At 38.3% G+C, this 26,133-nt stretch overlaps 1 protein-coding gene across 1 annotated transcript; it reads left to right on the forward strand.

The window, feature by feature from the left end:
* Positions 1 to 2,336: 2,336 nt before the first annotated feature.
* LOC126810242 (uncharacterized) lies at positions 2,337 to 24,795 on the forward strand. The gene is made up of 8 exons (XM_050535247.2): positions 2,337 to 2,419; positions 15,060 to 15,136; positions 16,459 to 16,851; positions 18,223 to 18,507; positions 19,474 to 19,530; positions 20,116 to 20,604; positions 21,114 to 21,204; positions 21,814 to 24,795. The coding sequence occupies exons 2-8, from the start codon at positions 15,070 to 15,072 to the stop codon at positions 22,040 to 22,042; spliced, it is 1,611 nt and encodes a 536-aa protein (XP_050391204.2). The 5' UTR covers positions 2,337 to 2,419; positions 15,060 to 15,069; the 3' UTR covers positions 22,043 to 24,795.
* The last annotated feature ends 1,338 nt before the right edge of the window (positions 24,796 to 26,133 follow it).

The raw sequence follows: 26,133 nt of genomic DNA on the forward strand, positions 1-26,133 counted from the left end.
AAAACAGTAGACCTCTTCCAGAATTGCAGCCAGGTAATACCGTCCGGATTCAGACTGACAAGGGATACAACAAAGTTGGTACTGTCACGTCAATTACCAATACGCCTAGGTCATACTTTGTCAACTATCAAGGTCGCACTCTCCGAAGAAACCGGCGTCATTTACTCCATGTCCCAAAAGAGTGTGTCCATCAATACGAGGAAATAGCACCCTGGATACCTGTTCGTTTTCCACCGGGAAATGTAATCATTCCCCGAACCGAACCTAATAATCAACAGCTGCGCAATCCCGGTACAGACCTCACTAATAACGAGGAGAGGAGTATACAACCACCACAGTTTCAAAACCAGTATTATGTAACAAAGAGTGGACGAGTTTCTAGACCGACTCCAAGATACCAAAACTAACTTTTTGAATATATTTACTTGTGATTATTCAGTTAATAATGCAAGAAGCATTAATTGTTAATTTAAGTTTAAGTAATTATATAATTTGTGAAATCTCCATAATTTCATTCTAGAAAAGGGGGGATGTAGCTAGGTATAAAGTAATACTGTCCATTGATAAATGTACTTATCTCCCTTTAACCACTAGATTAATTGAAGCGGCCTCGTTCTCATTCTCTATCGAGAAGACTTGGTTTTCCGCCATTTTATGTTATGCTGATATATCTGTGTCTAGATAAAGTATGTCAAATACTTAAAATGTGTTATTTATGATCAAGTAACATTAGCCACCGTTACACAAAACAACAAGTTAGCCTCTATCCACTGATCTACAAAACGCACGGTGGACTTACTGTTTACTGCACATCCCTACGATGTTATCGATTTATCGATTTATGAAAACAACAAACCAGTCTATACAACATAGTGGTAACATTATATATTAATGTCATGTATAATTAAACAAAGATTATATAAGATCTAAATCTGCCTATTACACGTCTTTCTTTAGGCCTGAAATGTTATCTTAATTATTAATTAGACATTAATTAACCTATCCAGACCATAATCAACTCTCGATGGCATCGCTAACCTGCAATGTTTATTAGATTAGGTTCCGATTTGCTGTTCAGCAAATTCCCTTCACATCATCTAGTTTTAACTATTATAGTGAGAACTGCCAGCTCTTTATCTAATCTCCCATAATATATCTTTAAGCTTATTTGAATATTATAAATACAACATTATCGAGAAATAAACCATGCGTTACAATATATGGACCAGGAACGGATCTCCAAATACTTCCATATTCCTCTTCTACTACTTCTTCTTTTTCTTCTTCTTCTTCTTCTGCTTCTACCTCTTCTTCTTCAGTGCAAAACTCTTCGAAAAAAGCTCAGGGCATGAAAAATGTCATGCTTGCTCCTAGGAAGATGAGTTTTACATAGACTAAGCCTGTTCTCCAATCCCATTCAGATATCCTGAATAAAGGGGTCTTTAACAGTGGAAGGAAACCGGAGGACCCGGAGAAAACCCACGAGGTTGGACAGGCGACGCTTTGTGGAAAGGCGATACAGAGCTAAATTGCTGTTTTGTGGAGTTGCGGTTAGGAGTTAAGAGAGAGAGAGAGAGAGATGGGGTTGAACGTCCACTCGACGACTAACACGTGTTTCAATTTTATTTCAATAATTCGCTTGTTGCGCGTAGGATTCTTTAGCAGTGAGAGTTAAGCAGAGGGCCCGGAGAAAACCCACGAGGTTTGACAGACGACCCTACTCCTTGTCACGTACAACCGAAATCACGCCACTTGACTAAGTGACATGAAATGAAATGGGGTTTAACGTCCTACTGTTCTGCTCTTAAACTGGGCTAATGATGACGGGCATACGCCATACAGTGTGCTATGAGGGAAATTTTGCCCGGACAGCGGCGCTACGACCTACTCTTATATCGAATTCCAACTGCTAAGGGATCTTTTACGTGCACGCCACTATGTACACGGGACCTCGGTTTCGTCCCATCCGAACGACTAGACAGCTGTCCTTGTCAGGCCGTCCGTCCTGCATCACTGACAAGGAGAAACCACGCCGGAAAATCTGGATAAACTTTCTCGGCCAATGCAGGGATCGAACACCCGACCTCCAGGCACTCAGTGACATACCTTATGATGTAAATGTTTGTTCCTTGGACAATTTGCACATCGATTGCCGGAATTCGATTTATGATATGACGTATCTATGACGTATCTATGACATATATATGACCTATATATGCCCGGTGTCAGGTCCATATAGCGCTATCTTGTTCAATAAAAATTTATCTAATAACGTCAGAGTGTGCAAGTCTCTTTAATGTAAAGATGATTTAGCTGTTTCTATTATTCAAGTGGTAATCGGTGATGTGTGGAGATTACATTCTACAAATCAGATATTGTAGTCTGTAACAGACGACGTGTTTGTGTGATTGTGATTCAGGTAAGTTATATATACTTTGATACATGTCTTATAAAAGATAATCTCGTAATCGATTCAATTTTTGAGATATATTTAGCCGAAGCAGAGTACATAGTTCTCCGGAGTGCGCATTGGGACTTTAAATATGGAGACTGTCAGCTGGCTGAAATGTGTCGGGTTGTGCGCGAGTGTTATGTGTGTAAAGAACTACTTGAATCATTAAATCGGGTACGTTACGGGGCTTATAGGTCGACCTAAACTACCGTACCTCTTGTTTGTGCTATTTTCTGAGGGGGCGTTTTTTTGTTTTGTTTCGATTTGTTTTTGTGTAGTGTGTTAACACAATGATAGTAAGCACACGGGGAGACCACACCACAAACAAACAATTACACAAGACAAACCTACGGACAACACAGACATTACAAACAAAAATCGTTTCACATCAGATCAAGTGAATGGGCATGTCTCATTTTATACAACAAACCATGTTGTTCTTCTTTTATTATCTGTTTGTTGTACGGTTGGGGTGGGCGGGGGTGCAAATGGTTAACGCGTGCGTTGCATCATAAGGGCTGTTACTGAGTCATGTGGCGTGGTTTCGATTCTCCGCTTGTACATGACAAGGATTATGGACGCCTGTCCAACCTCGTGGGTTTTCTACGGGTCCATAGGTTTCTACCTACTGCTAAAGACGTCTGCCTCCAACAATATGTTAGTCCCGAAATGGCTTCGTTTGTGTCGAGTAGGGCATCATGGTAATGGGGCACGACAGAATGTCTGCATTATTAGATGCCAAATTCAAAATGTTTAATTTAAAATTAATTAAGAACTTTCCATTATTTGTCCACAGTTTTTGTCTTTTCATACTGTTACGTCTTTTGCCTCACTTAATAATAGGGTTGGATGACCCAATGGTTAGCACCTGCGCGCTGTCTGTCATTGAATAAACTGGCATGGTTTCGATTCCTCGGGTGTACGTGGCAAGGAGTAGGGTCGCCTGTCCAACCTCGTAGGTTTTGTCCGGGTCCTCCTGACTCCTCCCACTGCTAAAGACCCCTACGCGCACGCGAATTATTGAAATAAAATTAAACCATATGTTAGTCCCGAAATGACCTTGTTTGTGTCGAGTGGACGTTAAACCCCATCTCTCTCTCTCTCTCTCTCTCTCTCTCTCTCTCTCTCTCTCTCACTTAATAATGACGTTGTTTATATTTTGAATTGGGGGTACCAATGTTTTTTAAGTGCGTACAGCCTCTGTGGGTCTTAATTCGGCCCTGGTGATATGACGTGGAAATCCCAGGATGATCCTGGTCCATCTAGAACAGTGGTTTTCAACTTTTTTTTTTTTTTTTGCCAACGGCACACCTTGGAACACATGAAAAAATAGCCGCATACCTGGCTAAATATATATGAAAAATATTTGAATTTTGCAAAATAAAAACATGGTAAGTCAGAGTGAATACATCCGTAGACTAGTCATAGACACATAGAATGACTCGAACTAAATAAAAAAAACCACAGCTATGAAATTACTAGTAGACATCAATGAATACTCAATTGTAATCACGTGGTTTTTCCCATTTTCTTAGTCACTCTGATCAGCGGTGAATATTCGCTCGGTCTCTACAATCACTGATAAGGATGATATGCGACTTAATGAGCCCCAAATATTAACTTTTTTATTAAATTTTTTTTTATGTATTAGAAAAATAAATAAAGACGTTTGAAGTATTTGTGGGTAAAAATTATTTCCTATTTAGTGTGAATGGGTCTTAAAATGAGTAAAAGGCACCATCCTGTCCGAACCAGTAACGTCTTATGTAAACAATGCACGCGCCATTGAGCCAATGATAGACGCCGCGTGATGTGACGTCACGTGTTAAAGACAGTCATCTTTTACAGTGATATTAGAAGACTTTCGCAATCTTCTGTGAAACAGATTTTTTCTTAGTGTCCTGTTCAAAATTTCGCGGCACACTTAGAAACGTCTCGCGGCACACTGGTTGAGAATCACTGTTCTAGAACTTACTGAAACAAGAGTAGTGTTTTTGTTTTGTTTTTTTCTTGTACAATGTTTACTCACAACATTTAAATACAACATATACATTAGGATGCATTCATGTATGCATTAATATACAACATCATGAATTGGTTGAAAAAAAAAAGGGTTGAAGAGTGCGTATCTACACTGAAATAAAAACTTTTTTCTTTTTTTTTTTTTTTAAAAATAGTCAATGCTTATCTCAATATTTAATGAGGGCTTAATACGAAACTGTGGCTTAAAATCTGTAACACTTTTACTGCGTAGTATTCTTTGAATGACGTTTAGTAATTCGAATATAATCAAAGAACATACTTTTTATGGAGAACAATTTTTATGGTTTATTTTACTGCGACGCAATTTCGCCAATCTGATTTCGTTTCTATTTCTATAGTTCAAAATTTCGTTTTACTTTTCTTTACTACACAAGGACCTGGAAGACTTGTTATATAACCCGCGTTCTAGATGATGCGAGGAAATTTGTCAATGAAATGGTCTGTTGCAGTGGGTTCTTGGCGTGTGATACACGGAACTGTGGGTAACCCACTAGAAACATCAAAGCTGATCGGTTAATCAAGGGTCTGACGTCATAGGTCAAAAATCGCTCGTATGGCCCCTGACGCGACCCCCGAGTACAACTAGTCAGATCTTAATGTAGTAGAGGCCATCGAAAGTATAGAAAACGAAACGAAATAAAGATCTGTATTTTAATAAGAATATAATTTCTCAATAATTAGGTCGTTGTTAGTTTATACCATTATAAAATATACTTAAACATACATTATGACGTCACATCAATAATACATTCTACAGTAGATATCGCTTGTGTGATATATTTCATAATCTACTGCGATATCTCCTTAGGAGATATCGCTTTACATGAATTTGATTGGTCAGTTGAAAAGGAACTACTTTTTTTATTTTCAAAGAACAGTTCATTTATTATTAAAAGTAACTTTTTTTTTTATTAAAAATGAACTATTATTATTCAATTGACCTTGATGGAAACACTGGGTCAATATAAAGGACTTTGCAATGTTTGAATTGCTGTCAAAAAATGATGTATCACTACGCCTTAATGTTCAGTAAAAGTGAAATCTACAGCAAAGAATTATATTTATCTATTTGTTCATGTAAGAAGGGATTGGGTGATAAATAAAATCTCCTACTGGACTTTTTTGATATCAAAAAATATCAACACTCGTTGATAAAGTAAAAAAAAACCCGGGAGAGCCTCGTTTTTTGTTATTTAATCAACTTGTGTTGATATTTTTTGATATCAAAAAAGACTGGTAGGAAATTCTCTATATAGCTAAATCTGCCTATTGCAGGTCTTTTTTTAGGCCTGAAATGTTATATAAACTATTAATTAAACATTAATTAACAAAGCAAGACCATAATCTAATCAACTCTCGATGGCATCGGATACTCGAGATTTTAACTACATTAAAACGGTTCGCTATTTAATTTAAAAATGGGAAAGCGAGGCTAAGTCACGATTATACCAATGCCCTGGTTACCACTGTGCACACATCTTGTCAAAACTACAAACAATGATAACTTGGCTGAGAATGAAGTAATTTGAATGAAATTTTCAATATTTTCTTTTTTTATCATCTATTTTTGAATTATTATAGCAAGAATGACCAACTCTTTATTAAACTCTTAACTAATGTATCTTTAACATGCCTGATAACGCCTTGTGAAATCTTGTTAAAACGTCGCCGTGAAATAAACCAGTAATTGTTATCCATAAATAGTGTGTTATTTGATCATGTTGGATTATGTTTTGTATTGAAACAAATTATTCTACAACATAAAATATGGAGTAGCGGTTTATAAGGAAATATTGATTATATCTCAGCTATACACCGATATATTGGTAATAGGCTATCGAAGAGGGAAATAACGTGAAATGGGGTTTAACGTCCTACTGTTCTGCTCCGAACTGGGCTAATGAAGAGGGGCATACGCCATACAGTGTGCTATGAGGGAAATTTTGTCTGGACAGCAGCACTACGGCCTACTCTTATATCGAATTTCAACCGCCATCGAAGAGAGAAATGAAATGGGGTTTAACTTCTACTTTGTCACACTAAAATAATGAAGAGGATTTATTTATTTATTTCTTCTTCAAGTAAAGGTTACAATATAACAACAATAAGTATATGAAATAAGAACTATATGAAGAATCGTATGATTGGGATAGGATCTTTTACGTGCACGCCAATGTGTACACGGGACCTCGGGTTTTCGTCCCATCCGTACGACTAGACAGCTGTCCTTGTCAGGTCCTCCATCCTGCATCACTGACAAGGGGAAACGGAAAATCGTATGATTGGGATGTGAAATGAGACGAGAATAGAGAAGTATGATCATTCGCCTTCCAAAGAGTATTTCGATTCCCCGGCTGTATGTGACAAGGAGTATGGACGCCTGTCCAACCTCGTGGGTTTTCTCCGGGTCCCCTGATTTCCCCCCACTGCTTAAAGACCCCTACGCGCAAGCGAATTATTGAAATAATATTGAACCATATGTTAGTCCCAAAATGACCTAGTTTGTGTCGAGTGGACGTTAAACCCCATTCCCCCCCCTCTCTCTCTCCAATGATTATTTTTTTTAAAAAAAAGGTTGATTATTTTATTTATTTCGATCACTGTGTCTGTGAATTACAGTGTGTTAAACATGACGACGGATTTTCAACATAAATAGAAAGAACGAGTCTACAGATTTGGATCCCATTTCAGTGCATGCGCAGAACACCACGAGAAGACAATGAATTGCTACCAATCAATCAAACAATACAATCAATATTTAATTAACTGCACACCGCCATGAATTAAAAAAGATATACATTTTGAATTGTACGATATTGAAGCGGTGGTCTTGATATTTACATACACCATAGAACAGATGACATGGGGTTTAACGTCCTACTGAGTTAATGAAGACGGGCATACACCATACAGTGTGCTATGAGGGAAATTTTGCCCGGGCAGCGGCACTATTGCCTACTCTTTTATCAAATTCCAACTGCCAATGGATCTTTTACACGTACGCCAATGTATACACGGAACCTCGGGTTTTTGTCCCATCCGAACGACTAGACGACTGTCCTTGTCCGGCCCTCCGTCGGATAATCCCGATGAACTTTCTCGGCCAATGCAGGGATCGAACACGTGACCTCTAGGCTCCCTCGTAGAAAAGATAGATCTTCTATAATGATATTATCTTTGCAAATTATAATTAATAATTTCATCTTATTTTACGGCACTTCTTCTTTGGGGATTGGAGATTGGGAAAGGGGGAGGGGGCGTGCTCCTCGAACAAAACCCCACAAGTCCTCGCCAATACAGGTATGACAGAAATAAGACTTGGCATGCTTGTTCTTTGGGCAATTGCGCATATCACGTTGCGATTTCCAAATGGCAGTTACGGTGTCATGGTCGCACTCATTTAAAAAGTTGTGGAAACCGTCTTCTGTTTTTGTTGCTAAGTCTACATCCTTCAACTTCGTATGTTTACTTGAAATCCTCCGGTTTCCTCCCACTGCTAAAGACCTCTACGCGCAGATGGAACCATATGTTACTCCCGAAATGAAGGTCTAATGAAGGTCCCCCTCTCTCTCTCTCTCTCTCTCTCTCGCTCGCTTTAACCACTCCCGGGCTCACCTATAACGTTTTAACTTATAGCACTATCTTGATGTGACGTCACAATTTGAATAAAGCTGTCCACCCCTCTGTATATACATGTAACACAAAGGATTTTTCTACTAACTCTACATCACCATACATGTCACCGCAGTAATTTGATTTTGTTTACCTCCATTGTAAATACAGAGTATAAACTGTAATAAATTGTGTTACCTGAACATACATTATGCAAGAGGTAAATCTGCCTATTGCAGATCTTCCTTTAGGCCTGAAATGTTATCTAAATTATTTAATTAGACATTAATTAACTTATCTTGACTGCCTTGATTGTTAAACAGCTAAATCTTTTGGCTTCAAATGTTAAACTATTAATTAAACATTAATTAACATGAAATCTCTTAAGCATCGGATGACAGAGATTGAAATGGATTAGGACGCCCGTATGATTGAAAAACTTAACTATAAAATGAAGAATCGAGTCTCAATTGTTCACTACGATAATAAACAATCCGCACTACATCTTCCAAAAAAAATAACTTCTCCCAAGAGAAAGTACTTTGAATGGTATTTTAAATATATAGTATAGCAAAAACGATCAACTCTTTTTCTAAATCTCACATAATGCGTTACTTCTAGGTTCCGACTGTCATGCGATGCGTTACGATAGGATTGTCCCTGGTGAGTCCACGATCTGTTACGTGGATATATGTTCGGAAACGTTTTAATACGATCAACACGATTACTACGATTGATCTGATAGGATCCCCACGATTATTGTTATAAATAGGCTTTCGCGGTACTTCTTGGAAACCGATTAATATATATATTGTGTGTTGTCGATGGAAGCGACGTATCATGTGTATGGTTATATCTTGTCATTTAGGTTTTGTTTATCTGTGGTGCTGTCCTCCTCTATTTACTATAGTGGAGTTATATAATACTGTTATAAGAAGACTTTCGCCCAATACCCCTGAGAAACAGATTGATATATTGTGAGTTGTCGATGGAAACCATGTATCATGTCTTGTCTTTTAGATTTTGTGTATCTGTGGTGTTGTCCTCCTCTATTTACTAGTGGAGTTATAATAATATTTAATATCGTACATGTTATTGCTATAGATTTATTAAATATAGGTTCACCTGGTATATACGGCTTAATTATAGATTTATTATTGAGTTGTAGCTTAATAGTGATATATGCCTTCGTAATAGTTTATTACGTTCCGCTCTCCTAATTCTCTTGCTTGAATACAATAATTCACTTGTTATTGTTGTCAAGAAAGCAAACAGAAAGAAACATAAATGGAGAGAATATGCGTCAGGTAATAATATAAAAAATATAGGACAGTCTGACTGCTCTTTTTTGTATTAAGTATCCGGTTCTAGAAAGAGCGAGGGAGAGAGAGAGAGGGGGAGAAAGAGAGAGGGGGAGAGAGAGAGAGAGAGATAGAGAGGTTTAACGTCCACTCGACACAAACTAGACAATTTCGGGACTAACAGGAGTCAATTTTATTTCGATCATTCGCTTGCGCGTAGGGCTCTTTAGCAGTGGGAGGAAACCGGAGGACTCGGAGAAAACCTACGAGCTTGGATAAAACGACCCTACTCCTTGTCACGTACAACCGGTCGTTCGGTAATAAGCAGTAATTGTATTCCATATATAGAATTGTGACCTGTACGTATGGTAGCACGTCTCCTCTTATTTCCAATTCTAATTACATGTAATTTTATCTAAATCACAACTTTTATTTATCAAATATACTCTTTGTATCTCTTTTTATAACCCAATAATACATTCTACAGTGATGAATTTGATTGGTCAGTTGAAAAGGAACTACTTTTTTTATTTTCAAAGTACAGTTCATTTCTTATTAAAGTAACTTTTGTTTTTTATTAAAAATGAACTATTGTTATTCAATTGACCTTGATGGAAACACTGGGTCAATATAAAGGACTTTGCAATGGTTGAATTGCTGTCAAAAAATGATGTATCACTACGCCGTAATGTTCAGTAAAAGTGAAATCTACAGCAAAGAATTATATTTATCTATTTGTGCATGTAAGAAGGGATTGGGTGATAAATAAAATCTCCTACTCGTCTTTTTTGATATCAAAAAATATCAACACTCGTTGATAAAGTAAAAAAAACTCAAAAAAGACTGGAAGGAGATGCTCTATTTATTATGTAAATGTAATATTGTCTTTATAAAGCGCACAAGCGACCCCACTCCTTGTCACGTACCACTGGGGAATCGAAACAACGTCAGTTAACTCAATGACAGACCTTATGATACAGCGCGCACATGCTAGCCATTCGCACCCCCCTCCCACCAGTTCTAGAAGGAATTTATGTAATATGATACTAGCTAAATTTGACAGTTAAAAAAAAAAAAAAAAAAAAAAAAAAAAAATAAGTATCTAGTAGAATGAGACATTTTATAACCTTCTATTTTATATCTTAACGAACTATTTTGATTCGTATGTTTTAGAAGTATTTTACTGCATCTGACCCTTGACCTATGAAAACAAAACTGCCTCCGTGAGAAATCAACGTGTTTATGGTCTTGCATATTGCGGGGTTGGATGGCTGAATGGTTAGCGTGTGAACGCTGTATCATAAAGTCTGTCATTGAGTCAACTGGCGTGGTTTCGATTCCCCAGTTGTACGTGACAAGGAGCAGGGTCGCCTGTCCAGCCTCGTGGGTTTTCTCCGGGTCCTCCGGTTCCTCCCACTGCTAAAGACCCCTGCCCGCAAGCGAATGATTGAAATAAAATTGAACCATGTGTTAGTCCCGAAATTACCTAGTTTGTGTCAAGTGGACATTAAACCCTATTTACCTCTCTCTCTCTGTCTTGCATATTATGTTGAAAAGTCGGTAGATACGATCAATTGAGATGTAGCCGAATTAGAAAAACTTGTACGTCACAATCGAATTATTGATCAACGAAGGTGAAATAAAATTAAATAAAATGGGGTTTAAGGTAGCTAATTCCTTAACTCAGTATCATCCATATTGAAAACACGAATTATTTGACAATTTAAATGAACATTGATGTTGTGATCTTACCCAGAAAAGAAGTGCTTCTGATGTCCAATAATTAAGATAAAATAAACATATTATCACTGGTACCGTAATGCGTTTTAGCGCCATTTGTAACAAGGGACTCGAAGAACGAAAATAGGAATATTCCACAAATCATGTCAAATGGTGACGTCATATTCTTATCTAGATATGATATGTTTGCTTCACATTTAACGAAAACGGACATACGCCATGCTGTGTTCCACGGGGGGTTCGAGGGGGGGGGGGGTCTGGTCTGACATCAATTCAATTGCACTGTCATGGGTTCTGTTCCGTGCTACAACTGAACGACTAGACACGGTCAGCCCCCCCCCCCCCGTGCTGCTCCAGTGACTCTTGGACAATCTTCCGGAACCGTCTCGGCTAGTAATAGGATCGAACCCCGGACCTCTTAGGTCATTTCGGGACCAACCTATGGTTTAATTTTATCACAATAAGTCGCTTGCGTGCAGTAATGGGAAACAGTAGTAACTGGATTAAACCCACGAGGAGGTTAGACAGGCGACCTTATACACAGGGAATCGAATCCCGATGATGCAACGTTAACCATTCGGTCATCCACCCCACTCCCACCCATCCTATTGAACAAGCGCCTTATTCACTGGGCCACCATGGTTGCATTAACATATATATTATCTTATAGACTCATGAATCTAGAAGTATTTCAATCTATTTGGCTGATTGTGTTTTATTGTCACCATACATACCATACATGGTGTAGCAATATAATTTTCAATCGATATTAAAGTTACTTTAACATATAAGCTTTGTTTTTATCCGCTGTGTAATATCGGGCGTGGTGGGGGGGGGGCGAATGGTTAGCGCGTGCGCGCTGTATCATTAGGTCTGTCATTAAGTCAACTGGCGTGGTTTACGTTCCTCGCTTGTACGTGACAAGGAGTAGGATCGCCTGTCCAAAATCGGGGGTTTCCTCGGGGTCCACCAGTTTCCTCCCACTGCTAAAGACCCGAAATAAAAACTTGAACCATATGTTAATCCCGAAATGACCTAGTTTGTGTGGAGTGGAAGTCACCCCCCCCCCCCTGTTTAATCTATACATATGCTCTCCCCCTCCCTCCGCACACTCCCCCACCACACACAACCCCTACTGATTTAAGTGTGCCTCTTTAAGTTGTTTATACGTAAACGTGTTGATGTTGTTCAATCTTATTGTGTTATTCATCTAATGTATTGAAGCGATAAGTCTGTGCTTGGCTTATATAACTATGTAAGATAAGTAGGTTTTTTTAGGTGATATACTACTGACTGATAAGTAAGCTATGACTCAGCCGAATGGAACAAATGTTTTTTATTCTTATCTCAGTCATTTTACTGCAATAGTCCCACGGGTGCCATATTGTTATTGTGATACAGGGGCCTGTTTCACGAAATTTTAACTTAAGATAAAATCCAAATTTTAGTAGATACTACAATTTTGATTGGCTAAGCACTAAAATCAATGTAATATTATCCAATCAAATTACTAAAATTTGGATTTTATCTTTGTTAAAATTTCGTGAAACAGGCCCCTGGTAAGTAGAGAGAGAGAGAGAGAAAGAGAGAGAGAGAGAGGGTGAGAGAGAGATGCAACCGGAGGATCCGGAGGTCCCTCATGGTACGAGGTTGGTACAGCTACCCTACTCCTTGACTCAATGACAGACCTGCGTTAAACTACTAGACCCCACCCCCATTAAAGTTACAATTTCATATTTTCTAAGAAAGTCAAAACATAATTATTTCTATGTCTTTTGCTCAATAGGTTGTCAACTCACTATTATACGATCATAGACATTATTTCCCACAGTTAAAATTCATTGACACCGGAAATAATAACAAAATTACCTCCCTTGTTTTCCTATTCCCCCGATGGAAAACCTATCTTCAAACGTTTGAATTTTAAGTTCAAAATGATATCTTTGTCAATTTCTCAACTGGCAATAGTGAATTATAGGATTAATAGGATTATTCTTTAACAAGGTAGGACTGTTTATAGATACGATCTATTTTAAGGCTTTATTTTAATACATTTTAAAAATAGAACTTAAAAATATGAAGTTGCAACTTTAAACAGATGCACTGTATTTACTATTATATAAATAACGAAAGGTAAGATCAGGGCGCCTTTACGGAGGTTGTGTAGTTCTATCCCTCTACTATATGTTGGGACTGTCGTTTCAAGTGTTACTAACGTTTGTTAGTAAATATGTGATTTCTTCCTCGCCACATGACCAAATATACTATTAATGACAAATGGTGTTACATATATAGTCGAGTTTAATAACATGTCTGTCAACATTTATTTTGTTTATTTATTTATTTAGTTTTATTTTATTTTACTCCTTTCAGATCCATACATATTACATTTCCAATGTCGTGATATGACTTTTCGTTATTTAACTCTTGATACTAATACTCTTGTGTAAAGGTAATTCAAATAGGAAACATCACATAAGATGGATGAATATTACACCATCTACTGACTAGCGTTCACAAGGTGGGTGAATATTACACCATCTACTGACCAGCGTGCACAAGGTGGATGAATATTACACCACCCAATGACTAGCGCGCACAAGATGGGTGAATATTACACCACCCAATGACTAGCGTGAACAAGGTGGGTGAATATTACACCACCCAATGACTAACGTGTACAAGGTGGTGAATATTACACCACCCAATGACTAGCGCGCACAAGATGGATGAATATTACACCACCCAATGACAAACATGGACAAGATGGATGAATATTACACCACCCAATGACTAGCGCGCACAAGATGGGTGAATATTACACCACTAAATGACTAGCATGCACAAGGTGGATGAATATTACACCACCCAATGATTAGCGTGCACAAGATGGGTGAATATTAAACCACCCAATGACTAGCGTGCACAAGATGGATGAATATTACACCACCCAATGACTAGCGTGCACAAGGTGGGTGAATACTACACCACCCAATGAATAGCGTGCACAAGGTGGATGAATATTACACAACCAAATGACTAGCGTGCACAAGGTGGGTGAATATCTGGCTTAATTAGCCCATGACATGAAAATTCCCGAGCTTATTTTCGTGAACAGAATTATCTAGTTCTTACCGATTAGCTTCTGCGTCATCATTTATGATTGCGATCGTCACACCCCAATGACTGCTGACTGTGGGATACCCTAGGTTTGGGAATTACACTCCAGACTAAAATCTTTATGCCAGGTTCAAGTCTTATCATACATTGAGGCCAGTCATAGCAATCGCGTTGATCGTATCGAAACGTTTCTGAATGTACCACATCCTGGCCGCAATAGGAACAATCCTATCATAAAGCATCGTACGGCAGTGGGAACCTAGCATAATGATATGTAGAATCTGTTATATACTATCATACGGTCTCTCATTGAGTCAACTGGCGGGGTTTCGATTCCCCGGTTGTACGTGACAAGGAGTAGGGTCGCCTTTCCAACCTCGTGGGTTTTCTCCGGGTCCTCCGGTTTTTCTCCCACTGCTAAAGACCCCTACGCGCAAGCGAATTATTGAAATAAAATTGAACCATATGTTAGTCCCGAAATGACCTAGTTTGTGTCGAGTGGACGTTAAACCCCATTTCCCTCTCTCTCCTCTCTCTCTCTCTCTCTCTCTCTCTCTCATTAGCCCAGTCGGTGCAGGAGAGTAGGACGTCCAGTCCCATTTGTTTTTCTTTCTGGTGCGAAACTGGAATCGAGTAGGGGATTAACCGGTATTTTATTTTAAACAAATATAAATGAAATTTAATCCTACTATATTTTTTTTATGTTAATTGTGGGTGTCTATGTGGTGTTGATATTATTTTCAATTCTTTATAAGTTTGTCATGGTCCAAATCACTGAAATTATATTTCAGATGACTTGAAATGGATATGAAAATACTGATAGCTTTTATTGCAGTGACTGGTTCGTTTGTTCTGACTCATGGTACAGGTATGCACACACATTTTTAAATTTTAAACATACCTTATGTACAGGTAAGCGCATACACTTTTAAATTTTAAACATACCTTATTCAAGGGCCAATTCGGCCTATTACAGGCCTTTCTTTATGCTTTAAATGTTATATGAATTATTTATTAGGCATTTATTAACTTACCGAGACCATAATCAACTCGGTAGGTCACGTCAGAGGTCATTCGAGCGACTTTTGACCTATGACGTCAGACATTTGATTAACCAACCAGCGTTGATGTTTCTAGTGGTTTACCCACCGTTCCGTGCACCTCACGCCAAAAAAATCACCGTAACAGACCGTTTCATTTGCTAATCCCTCACATCATCCAGAACGCCAGTTATATAACAACTCTTCCAAATCCAAGTGTAGTAAAAAAACAAGTAAAACGAAATTTTGAACTATATATAAAAAACGAAACGAAATAGGATCTGTGTTTTAATCAGATTGATACCTAAATGAGCAGAATTATTTTCCTAAAGCTTCTGAAGTTATTTCATTCTCGGGTAATCCCCCAGATCGCATGTCCATCTGGTCAATGTCGTCACCCTCTGAAGTAATTCCATTCTCGGGTAATACCCCAGACCGCATGTCCATCTGGTCAATGTCGTCACCCTCTGAAGTAATTCCATTCTCGGGTAATCCCCCAGACCGCATGTCCATCTGGTCAATGTCGTCACCCTCTGAAGTAATTCCATTCTCGGGTAATCCCCCAGACCGCATGTCCATCTGGTCAATGTCGTCACCCTCTGAAGTTATTCCATTCTCGGGTAATCCCCTAGACCGCATGTCCATCTGGTCAATGTCGTCACCCTCTGAAGTTATTCCATTCTCGGGTAATCCCCTAGACCGCATGTCCATCTGGTCAATGTCGTCACCCTCTGAAGTTATTCCATTCTCGGGTAATCCCCTAGACCGCATGTCCATCTGGTCAATGTCGTCACCCTCTGAAGTTATTCCATTCTCGGGTAATCCCCTAGACCGGATGTTCATCTTGTCAATGTCGTCACCCTCTGAAGTTATTCCATTCTCGGGTAATGCCCAGACCGGATGTTCATCTTGTCACTGTCGTCACCCTCTGAAGTTATTTCATTCTGGGGTAATCCCCTTCGTCACCCTCTGAAGTTATTTCATTCTATGGTAATCCCCTAGACCGCATGTCCATCTTGTCACTATTGTCTCCCTCTGATGTTATTTCATTCTATGGTAATACCTCAGATTCCCCGAAATTTGCGAGACCATTTGAAACAGGATAACCAGACTTTTCAATTTGTTTTTGTTTTGTTTTGCATGTTTCCAGGGAACAGACTGTATACCAGTTATCACTGTAAAGATGGATCTAGTTCAACCTGTTCTGGACACAACTTGAAATGTGACGCAGGAAAGAAGATCTTCATCGTGAACACTCAGTATATATTTGCCACTACCGAATCCAGTTGTCCCGTTAAGAGCACCCGTCGAAACAGGACCGGATGCTGTTTTGATTATAGGAATGATCTATGCGCCATCGATTATACGCCCGACGATCTGGGGACTGTCCTGTCTAAGTGCCACACTCAGCAATCATGTACACTGTCAACTCCTGCTGGATCCGAACATGCGAAATGTAAAATGTCACGACGTTGGTGGTATCCAAGATCAAAGATGTTCAGCCATTATGCAATGTCTTATATTACCTACGAGTGTTTACCAGGTAGATCTTGATTATAATTTATCTTTAACAATTGATTAAAATGAAATGAAATGAAATGGGGTTTAACGTCCTACTCTTTTGCTCCGAACTGGGCTAATGAAGACGGGCATACGCCATACAGTGTGCTATGAGGGAAATTTTGCCCGGACAGCGGCACTACGGCCTACTCTTATATCGAATTCCAACTGTCAAGGGATCTTTTACGTGCACGTCAATGTGTACACGGGACCTCGGTTTTTCGTCTCATCCGAACGACTAGACAGCTGTCCTTGTCAGGCCCTCCGTCCTGCATCACTGACAAGGGAGGACCACGCCGGAAAATCTGGATGAACTTTCTCGGCCAATGCAGAGATCGAACACCCGACCTCCAGGCTAGCAAGCCTGCGTCTTACCCACTTAGCCACCGTGACCCCAACTGATTAAAACCTTCGGCTTTCAGATACTTGTTTTTGTAAAAAATGTGTATAATTTGTGTCACTGTTCAATAAATTAACTGGTTAAAGCTGCATAATGTAAGAGCAAAAAAGGCTTGTAACAGGCCTTTCTTTATATGGAAGACCAAACAGCTCTTTATTCAGTGTTCTTAGTCATTATTTCTTAATTCATAGTCCTTAATTTTTATTTCTTCATTTGTTGTCGTATTTCGGCATTTGTATACTAAAATTAACATTTGTATTTTAAAATCAATATTTCTTTTACAAATCAGATTTGGCATATCAGATTTTTAAAATTTATTTTAATTGTATTTCAAAATAAAGATAAAATTCATTTTAGAAAATCAAAATACATTTACATTTCATCTGGGAAATACAACGAAAAACAAATCTGGAACAACAAATTTCTAAATACAAATCTCCAAATACAAATCTTGCAAAACATTTCTCCAAAAACATTTCTTCAATAACATTTCGCCAAAAACATTTCTCGAAATCCACCGAAATCAGCGGAAATCAACCTGGCATACAATAAGTCACCATACAACAAAGGAGAATCGAGCAAGCTGACAGAGGGTCAGCAAATATTTTCCTTGGATGGATTGAACTTAAGAAGAAATAGAACAAAGTGTGTGACCCGGAGAAAACCCACGGGGTTGGACGGGCAACCCAAGAAGATATATATTGAGTTGTCAGATAGCCAGACATGGGTTACATGAAAATGTCAAGTGAATTTGATTTCTGCTTTTAATATTTAAATCCTATCCTTTGTTCTAATTCGTTTTAGTTCAATTTAACTAAAGAAATAGCTTCTGCTCCCAGCTAAAGATCCCTACGCGAAACCGAATTATTGATATAAAATTGAACTAGTATGTTAGTTCCGAAATGGCCTATCGATTAAACCCGATGTTTTTCTCTCTCTATCTCTGTTATTCAGATCCTCCAACCATTAGAATAGCAAATCCAACTCAATCAATCGGAGTGCGATCAGGTGTCCATATAATGATCAAAGGCTCTTTAAAGAAAGGTGTCTCTTGTTGGTTCTCGATAGCCAATGATTATTTCTTCTTGCTTCAAACCAACGATGAACAGAAATCCATCCAGCTATCTCATGGAAACCTGCTGAGTAACCTACGATATCGGGTTAAAAACTACAGACGATCGCCTCCAAAATTAATGGTACATGGACCGATTACTAATTTAATGATTGAGTTAATATCTAGTAAGTATCTCTATTATGTTATAAATCGTTTCAATAATTGTTAAAGCTATATATGTATTCGGTAACATTCTGGGGCAGGATTTGGGGATGTAGTAAGGGACCTAGACCTAGATTTCTAGATGTACCGGTAACTATGTCAAAAGATGGTTTAATTAAAGCTGATTTATATTATACAAAGTTCAATCCATACCAATATCTTAACTGTACTCATGTCACCATTCACATATATCCTAACTTTTACTCATGTCTAGTCCTTCGGTTGATACGAAAAACCGAGGTCCTGTGTATATATTGGAATGCACGCAAACTGGTAGGCGATAGTGCCGCTGCCCGGGCAAAATTTCCCTCATAGCACACTGTATGGCATATACCCGTCTTCATTAGCCCAGTATAGGAGCAGAATAGTAGGACGTTAAACCCCATTTCATTTCTCATGCCACCATTCACATATATCTTAACTTTTAATCATGCCACCATTCACATATATCTTAACCTTTACTCATGTCACCATTCACATATATCTTAACCTTTATTCATGCCACCATTCACATATATCTTAGCCTTTACTCATGTCACATATATCTTAACCTTTACTCATGCCACCATTCACATATATCGTAACCTTTACTCATGTCACATATATCTTAACCTTTACTCATGCCACCATTCACATATATCTTAACCTTTACTCATGCCACCATTCACATGTATTCAAATATGAATGTCACCATTCACATATAAAACGTAATATTCCCTATAATATTATTTTAAGACTTAGTGAATTTAGAATTTTCTTTATAAGACACCATTACCCTTTAAATTTTATTACTAATAGATTCAACAAAGCATTAAAATGCCCATTGTAAATAAATAAAATATGTAATAAAGAATTCAGTAAAAAAAAAGAAAATGATCAATCTGAATTTATTCTAGTCACTTACTCTGTGTGTATATATTCTTTTCCAGTGAGGTATTACAAATATATATTCGTAACTTGGGAATGTTCTGGAACAGCTGTCGAAGGTAAAACATTTATTTTTCTTTACCTCCTTCTTTTGTCTAGTTGCTCGGATGGGATGAACAAACGAGTTCCTGTCTACATGTCGGGTGGGAATAAAGACCGAGGTCCCAGTGAAGTCGACGACGAGTAGGCAGGAATGCTGGTGTTCGGACCAGTACATCACACTGTGTGGCGTACACCTACCTTCATTAACCATGTTGGTGCAAGATAGTAGAACGTTCCATTTTGTCTTTGTTTCTTCCGACATTGTATTTTTTATATCGGTGACATACATTATTAATTATAATATTTTAGAGGAGTGGTGGGTGGTGGGATGGATGGCCGAATGGTTATCACGTTCGCGCTATATCATAAGGTCTGTCATTGAGTCAACCGGCGTGGTTTCGATTTTTTGGTTGTATGTGGCAAGGGGAAGGGTCGCCTGTCCAACCTCGTGGGTTTTCTCCCACTGCTAAAGACCCCTACGCGCAAGCGAATTGTTGAAATAAAATTGAACCACGTGTTAGTCCCGACGTACCCTAGTTTGTGTCGAGTGGACGTTAAACCCCATGTTTCTCTCTTACTCTCGATTACATTTTTTCTCATAGAATCCATTGCAGTGACTACAAGGCCGTCAACAACAAAACCAACAATACGGACTACAACAACACGCCCGATGACAACATCAACTACAAGACTAACAACACCCATTGCAGGACCAACAACACGTACTGCAAGACCAATAACATCCAGCACAATACCAGTAATATTCACTGCAAGGCCAACAATAAGAAGCACAGGACCAACAACACGTACTGCGAGACCAACAACACCCAGCACAATACCAGTAATATACACTGCAAGACCAACAACACCCTTAAGACTAATGACCACAACCTCAAGACCAAGAACAACCTATGCTAGACCAATAACCACCCTAATGCAGTTCTTTACGACTACAGAAGAGGATGACGAGACAATAATATCAGAAATTGATAAAACAGATCTGGAAAAAATGTTTAACGTTACTGACGAAGATCTCAAGGAAATCCAGGGAGAGATTGTAGTTTCCGGATTGCAATCACCAGAAAGTAAGGGTATGTGCGATGCTATTAACAATAAGGGGTGGCTCTCTAACCTGGAGGGGTGGGGGTGAATGGCCGAATGGTTAACGCGTGCGTGTTGTTTCATATGGTCTGCCATTGAGTCAACTGGCGTGGTTTCGATTCCCCGGCTGTACGTGACAAGGAATAGCGTCGCCTGTCCAACCTCGTAGGGTTTCTGTGGTTTCCTCCTACTGCGAATTCTTGAAATAAAATTGACTATATTATGTTAGTCTCGAAATGACCTAGTTAGACCCCATTTCCCTCTCTCCCTAAATTGGAGCGTCGCGTGTTCCATCCCTTAATTGACCAAGAAAGGATTTTTCGGCGTGGTTCCCCCTTGTCAGTAGTGCGTACATCGTCAAGTCATCAAGTCGTTTCGCCCATAGCACACTTTATGGCGTATACCTGTCTACAATAGCCGAATAGGAGCAGAACGTTAAAACGTCAAACCCCATGTCATTTCATTTCATGTTTAGAAAAATGTTTTGTTTATGTTATAGGTCTTAATTTGCCGATGTTAATTGGATGTGCTATCGGCGGTTTTCTTCTTCTCCTTATTATCACGTTCATCGTGGCATTGTTTTGCAAGAGGTGAGTTAGTCAAATATTTCGCTTCATTTCATAGGCTTTGCGGCTGTTCGATCCCTACAAATTGGCCGAGAAAGTTCATCCAGATTTTCCGGCTTAATTCTTCCTTGTAAGTGATGCAGGACGGAGGGCCTGACAAAGACAGCTGTCTAGTCGTTCGGATGGGACAAGAAACCGAGGTCCCGTGTACCCATTGGCGTGTACGTAAAAGATCTCTTGACAGTTGGAATTCTATATAAGAGTAGGCCATAGTGCCGCTGCCCGGGCAAAATTTTCCTCATAGTACACTGTATGGCGTATGCCCGTCTTCATTAGCCAAGATCGGATCAGAACAGTAGAAAGTTCAATTCAATTCAATTTCATTTCATTTCATACGGTTTGGAAATCATCAGTCTTCAGACCAGTAATGCTTTCCACATTCATACTGTAGGTATTTTTTTGTTAAAACATGTCGGTGATTTTAATCTCTATCAACACAAAGGACTCCTACGCGCATGCGAATTATTTAAATGGAATTGAACCATATGTTAGACCCGAAATAACCGTGTTTGTCATATATACAATCTGGCTTAATCCACTGTTAGCTGATCTCCCAGTTTGTTATTCTTTCAGACGATCGAATGCAGCAGTCGTTCTGAGGGCTAAAGATGTTGGCGCTGGTGTTACGAATCCGACTTATGGTGGTTTCCAACCCAACCAGTACGATGATGCAAGCAGTACTTACAGTGGTGTTTCTAGCAAGTCTAACGCAACACGTATGTCAAGCACAGCATCTGTGAAGAGCATCCCAAGTCAGTTTGCGGATATGAATGCACAGAAATCGATCGACCTGAATATGTAAGAAGTTGAATTAATTTTTGGCCGTAGTGACTTCTATTTACATCTTATTTGTTCGTAAATTCCATAATATTTTCGTTTTGGGCAAATAACAGAATCTCTCCACACCGAATGGTTAGCACGTGTGCGCTGTATCATAAGGTCTGTCATTAAATCATTAAATCATTATATGACATTTAGAAATTGAATATATAGGCTAATATAAAAACACGATTTATATTGAAAACAATCACTGAGTTTATTTCACACTACCTGATAACGTTAAAGGTGGATAACTCTGATTTAGATTCATTAAGTTAGACAGGAACTATTTCTTATAAGAGATATGACATAACGCGATATTATTTTTCTAGAATTTATTGTTAAACTAATTGATATAACTCATTGTATTTTTTAATTTTAAGTATGCATATATATTATTAATATCATATAATTACGTTTTATTTATGTAAGACCAAACAGCTCTTTATTCAGTGTTCTTAATACTTAGTTCTTAAATGCTTGCACGATTCCACATTATTGTATGGTGACGTATTGCACGCCAGGTTGATATCCGCCCATGTCGTCATAATGTTCCGGTTCGATGAATTTCGGGAAATGTTTTTGCAAGATTTGTATTCGGAGATTTGTGTTTTTAGAAATTTGTTGTTCGAGAATTGTTTTTCTTTGTATGTCCGTGATGATATGTAAAGGCAGGATATTTTTTTGATTTTCTAAAATAAATTGTACCTTTATTAAATTAAACAGAAATACAATATAGAAATCTGATATGACAGATGTCTGATTTGTAAAACAAATATTTTAAGATACAAATTTTAATGTTAATTTTAGTGTACAAATCTCGGATTAAGAAAACAAATGAAGAAATAAGAAATACGGACTAAGAACAAAGAACTAAGAACACTGATCTTCCATAGTTAATAATTTTGATCGTTAATTACAAATAATTATAAATTAATGATTTTGATTTTAAGTATGCATTATTTTTTTTTAAAATGCCTAATAAGTATATATTTTTAAAAAATAACTATGATTTTAAGTATCCATTATTTTATTTTAATTGTTAATAATTTGGAACCAATTTTTTTGATAAGAATAATATTTATTATTAATTGGAAATAAGTATATGTTACTAATTTTCTTTTGATGGATATTTGTCGTTTTCGTAAATCAAACCAATATTTTTCATGATTTCACCAAAAATATACTCTAAAATGAAATGAGGTTTAACGTCCTACTGTTCTGCTCCTAACATGGGCTAATGAAGACGGGCATACGCCATACAGTGTGCTATGAGGGAAATTTTGCCCGGCGGTGGCGCTACGGCCTACCTCCAGGCTATCGAGCCAGCGTCTTACCCACTTAGCCACGTGATCCCCCCCCCCCGAAAAAAAAAATATACTCTAACGCTGATAGACATGAATATTCAAATTGTTGGGGAGCACGTGACTAAGTGGGTAAGACGCTGGCTCGCTAGCCTGGCGGTGTTCGATCTCTGCATTGGCCGAGAAAGTTCATTCAGATTTTCCGGCGTGGTTGCCCTTTGTCAGTGATGCAGGATGAAGGGTCTGACAAGGACAGCTGTCTAGTCGTACGGATGGGACGAAAACCCGAGGTCCCGTGTTCACATTGGCGTGCACGTAAAAGACCCTTGGCAGTTGGAATTCGATATAAGAGTAGGCCGTAGCGCCGCTGCCCGGGTACAATTTCCCTCATAGCATACTGTATGGCGTATGCCCGTCTTCATTAGCCCAGGTTAGGAGCAGAACAGTCGGACGTTAAACCCCATTTCATTTCATTTCAAATTGTTGATGATTGATATTACACAATATTAAGATAGAATTAAAATTAATCAATAAGAGTCCCTTTAAAGATACAATATGGACGATTCGATAAAGAGCTGGCAGTTCTCACTATAATAGTTAAATAATAGATAATGTAAAGGAAATTTGCTGAAAACTTCAGTCAAATTGATCCACTTTGAACTGAGATTTAGCAATAGAATTTTCGGCCTAGCCTCGATCATCATTACTAAAGTCTGTACGATAAAAAAACATAGTCTCGATCATCCATTTCATGATTAAATTATGAATGGAAGTCGAGCAACAAATGAGATCATAATCCAGTAAATATCGCAGGCTAGCGATACCATCGAGAGTTGATTATGGTCTGGATAAGTTAATTAACGTCTAATTAATAATTTAGATAACATTTCAGGCCTAAAGAAAGACCTGCAATTGGCAGATTTAGCTCTTGAATAATGTCTGTCTAACTTAACCAAACCATAATTAACTCTCGATGTCATCTTATGTGTCAGATTTTCACTGGATTTGAATCCGAACTACTGTTCAACGCTCATTGATGTTTAAAATCCATTAATGGATAATCGAGACTATGTTTTTTATCGTACAGACTTTAGTAATGATGGTCGGGACTAGGCTTAACATTTAGAAACTAATATCTCGGTTCAGAGTGGAGCAATTTGACTGAAATGTTAAACATATTCTATTTATATTACTTCTTTTTTAACTAGTATAGTCAGAACAGTCAACTCTTTATCTAATCTCCCATAATGTATCTTTAAAGTAAGATTTTGTTTCATGAACCTGGCCTTGAAGAATCTCTTTCCCGTGTAAATAGAAATATATTAATTTCTTTTGTTTTTAATTACTATTATACTGACATATGAATAATGTATTTGTCTTTTTAGTTATATTTGTATTAATTATTTTTATAATAAACTGATGCAAGCTTGAATATCTTGTGGATGTGCGACATACACAAAACATAATACAATATTTTGAAAAATATTCCCGCTTTTCGTGTGTGTGTGAGTGTGTGTGTAGGGGAGGGGGGCTGTTGGGTGGCCGAATGGTTACCGCGTGCGCGTTGTAAAATAATGTCAGTCACTGAGTCAGCAGGCGTGGTTTCGTTTCTAATTTGTACGTGACAAGGAGTAGGGTCGCCTGCCCAACCTCGCGGATATTCTCGGTTCTTATGGTTTCCTCCCACTGCTAAAAACACCTACGCTGAAGTGAGTTTTAAGCAAAACTTAAAATAAAATGAAATGAAATGGAGTTTAACGTCCTACTGTTCTGCCCCGACTGGGATAAGGAAGACGGGCATACGCTATACAGTGTGCTATGTGGGAACTTTTGTCCGGACAAGGGCGCTACGGCTCACTTTTATATCAAATTTCAACTGCCAAGGCATCTCTTACGTGCACGCCAATGTGTACACGGAACCTCGATTTATCGTCACTTCCGAACGACCATACGTTGTCCTCTGTCAGGCTACCCGTCCTGCGTTATTAACAAGGGGGGGGGGGGGTACCATGCCGGAAAATTCCGTTGACTATTCTCGGCCTACGCAGGGATGGAACTCTCTATATCCGTTTATGTATATTTTTTCTCCATAAAACTAGGAAATCAATCTGTTTCACATAGATCTTCTAATATCTCGGTAACAGATGACGTTTCGACACGTGACGTCACATCACGCGGCGTCAATCATTGGCTCAATAGCACGTGCATTGTTTACATAAGACGTTACTGATTCGGGCCAAAATTATGAATTTTACTTATTTTAATACCCATTTACACTAAATAGGAAATGATAATGATTTTTACCTACAAATAATTCCAACGTCTTTATTTATTTTTCTAATAAATGTAAAAAAATTGTTTTAGAATTTAAATTGAGGGAAGAAAAAAGTTAATATTTGGGACTCATTAAGTCGCATCAATGTCATCCTTATCAGTGATTGTAGAGGCCCAGCAAAAATTCACTGCTGATCAGTGTGCTAGGAAATACCACGAATTAAATTTGCATCGTCTTAGATCAATGCCCATGTGGAGACTTAACCTCTCCCCCAAACTTTTAATCCTAACCCTGGCTCACAGTTGGCATTCATTCTATAAGTTAAATTTCATAAATGAACAACTATTGGAAGCCAATGAGAACAGACTGATAGATTTATATTCCCTAAACTGAACCGGCGATTGAAATGAACATTATTTTGATTATAAAATTACCCAGTTGCTTAGGGCATACTGGAGTTATGTCCCCTTATTGAAGTCGCGCCATTATATAACT

Source organism: Patella vulgata, chromosome 2 (genome assembly GCF_932274485.2).
Source record: "Patella vulgata chromosome 2, xgPatVulg1.2, whole genome shotgun sequence".
Taxonomy (NCBI): domain Eukaryota; kingdom Metazoa; phylum Mollusca; class Gastropoda; family Patellidae; genus Patella; species Patella vulgata.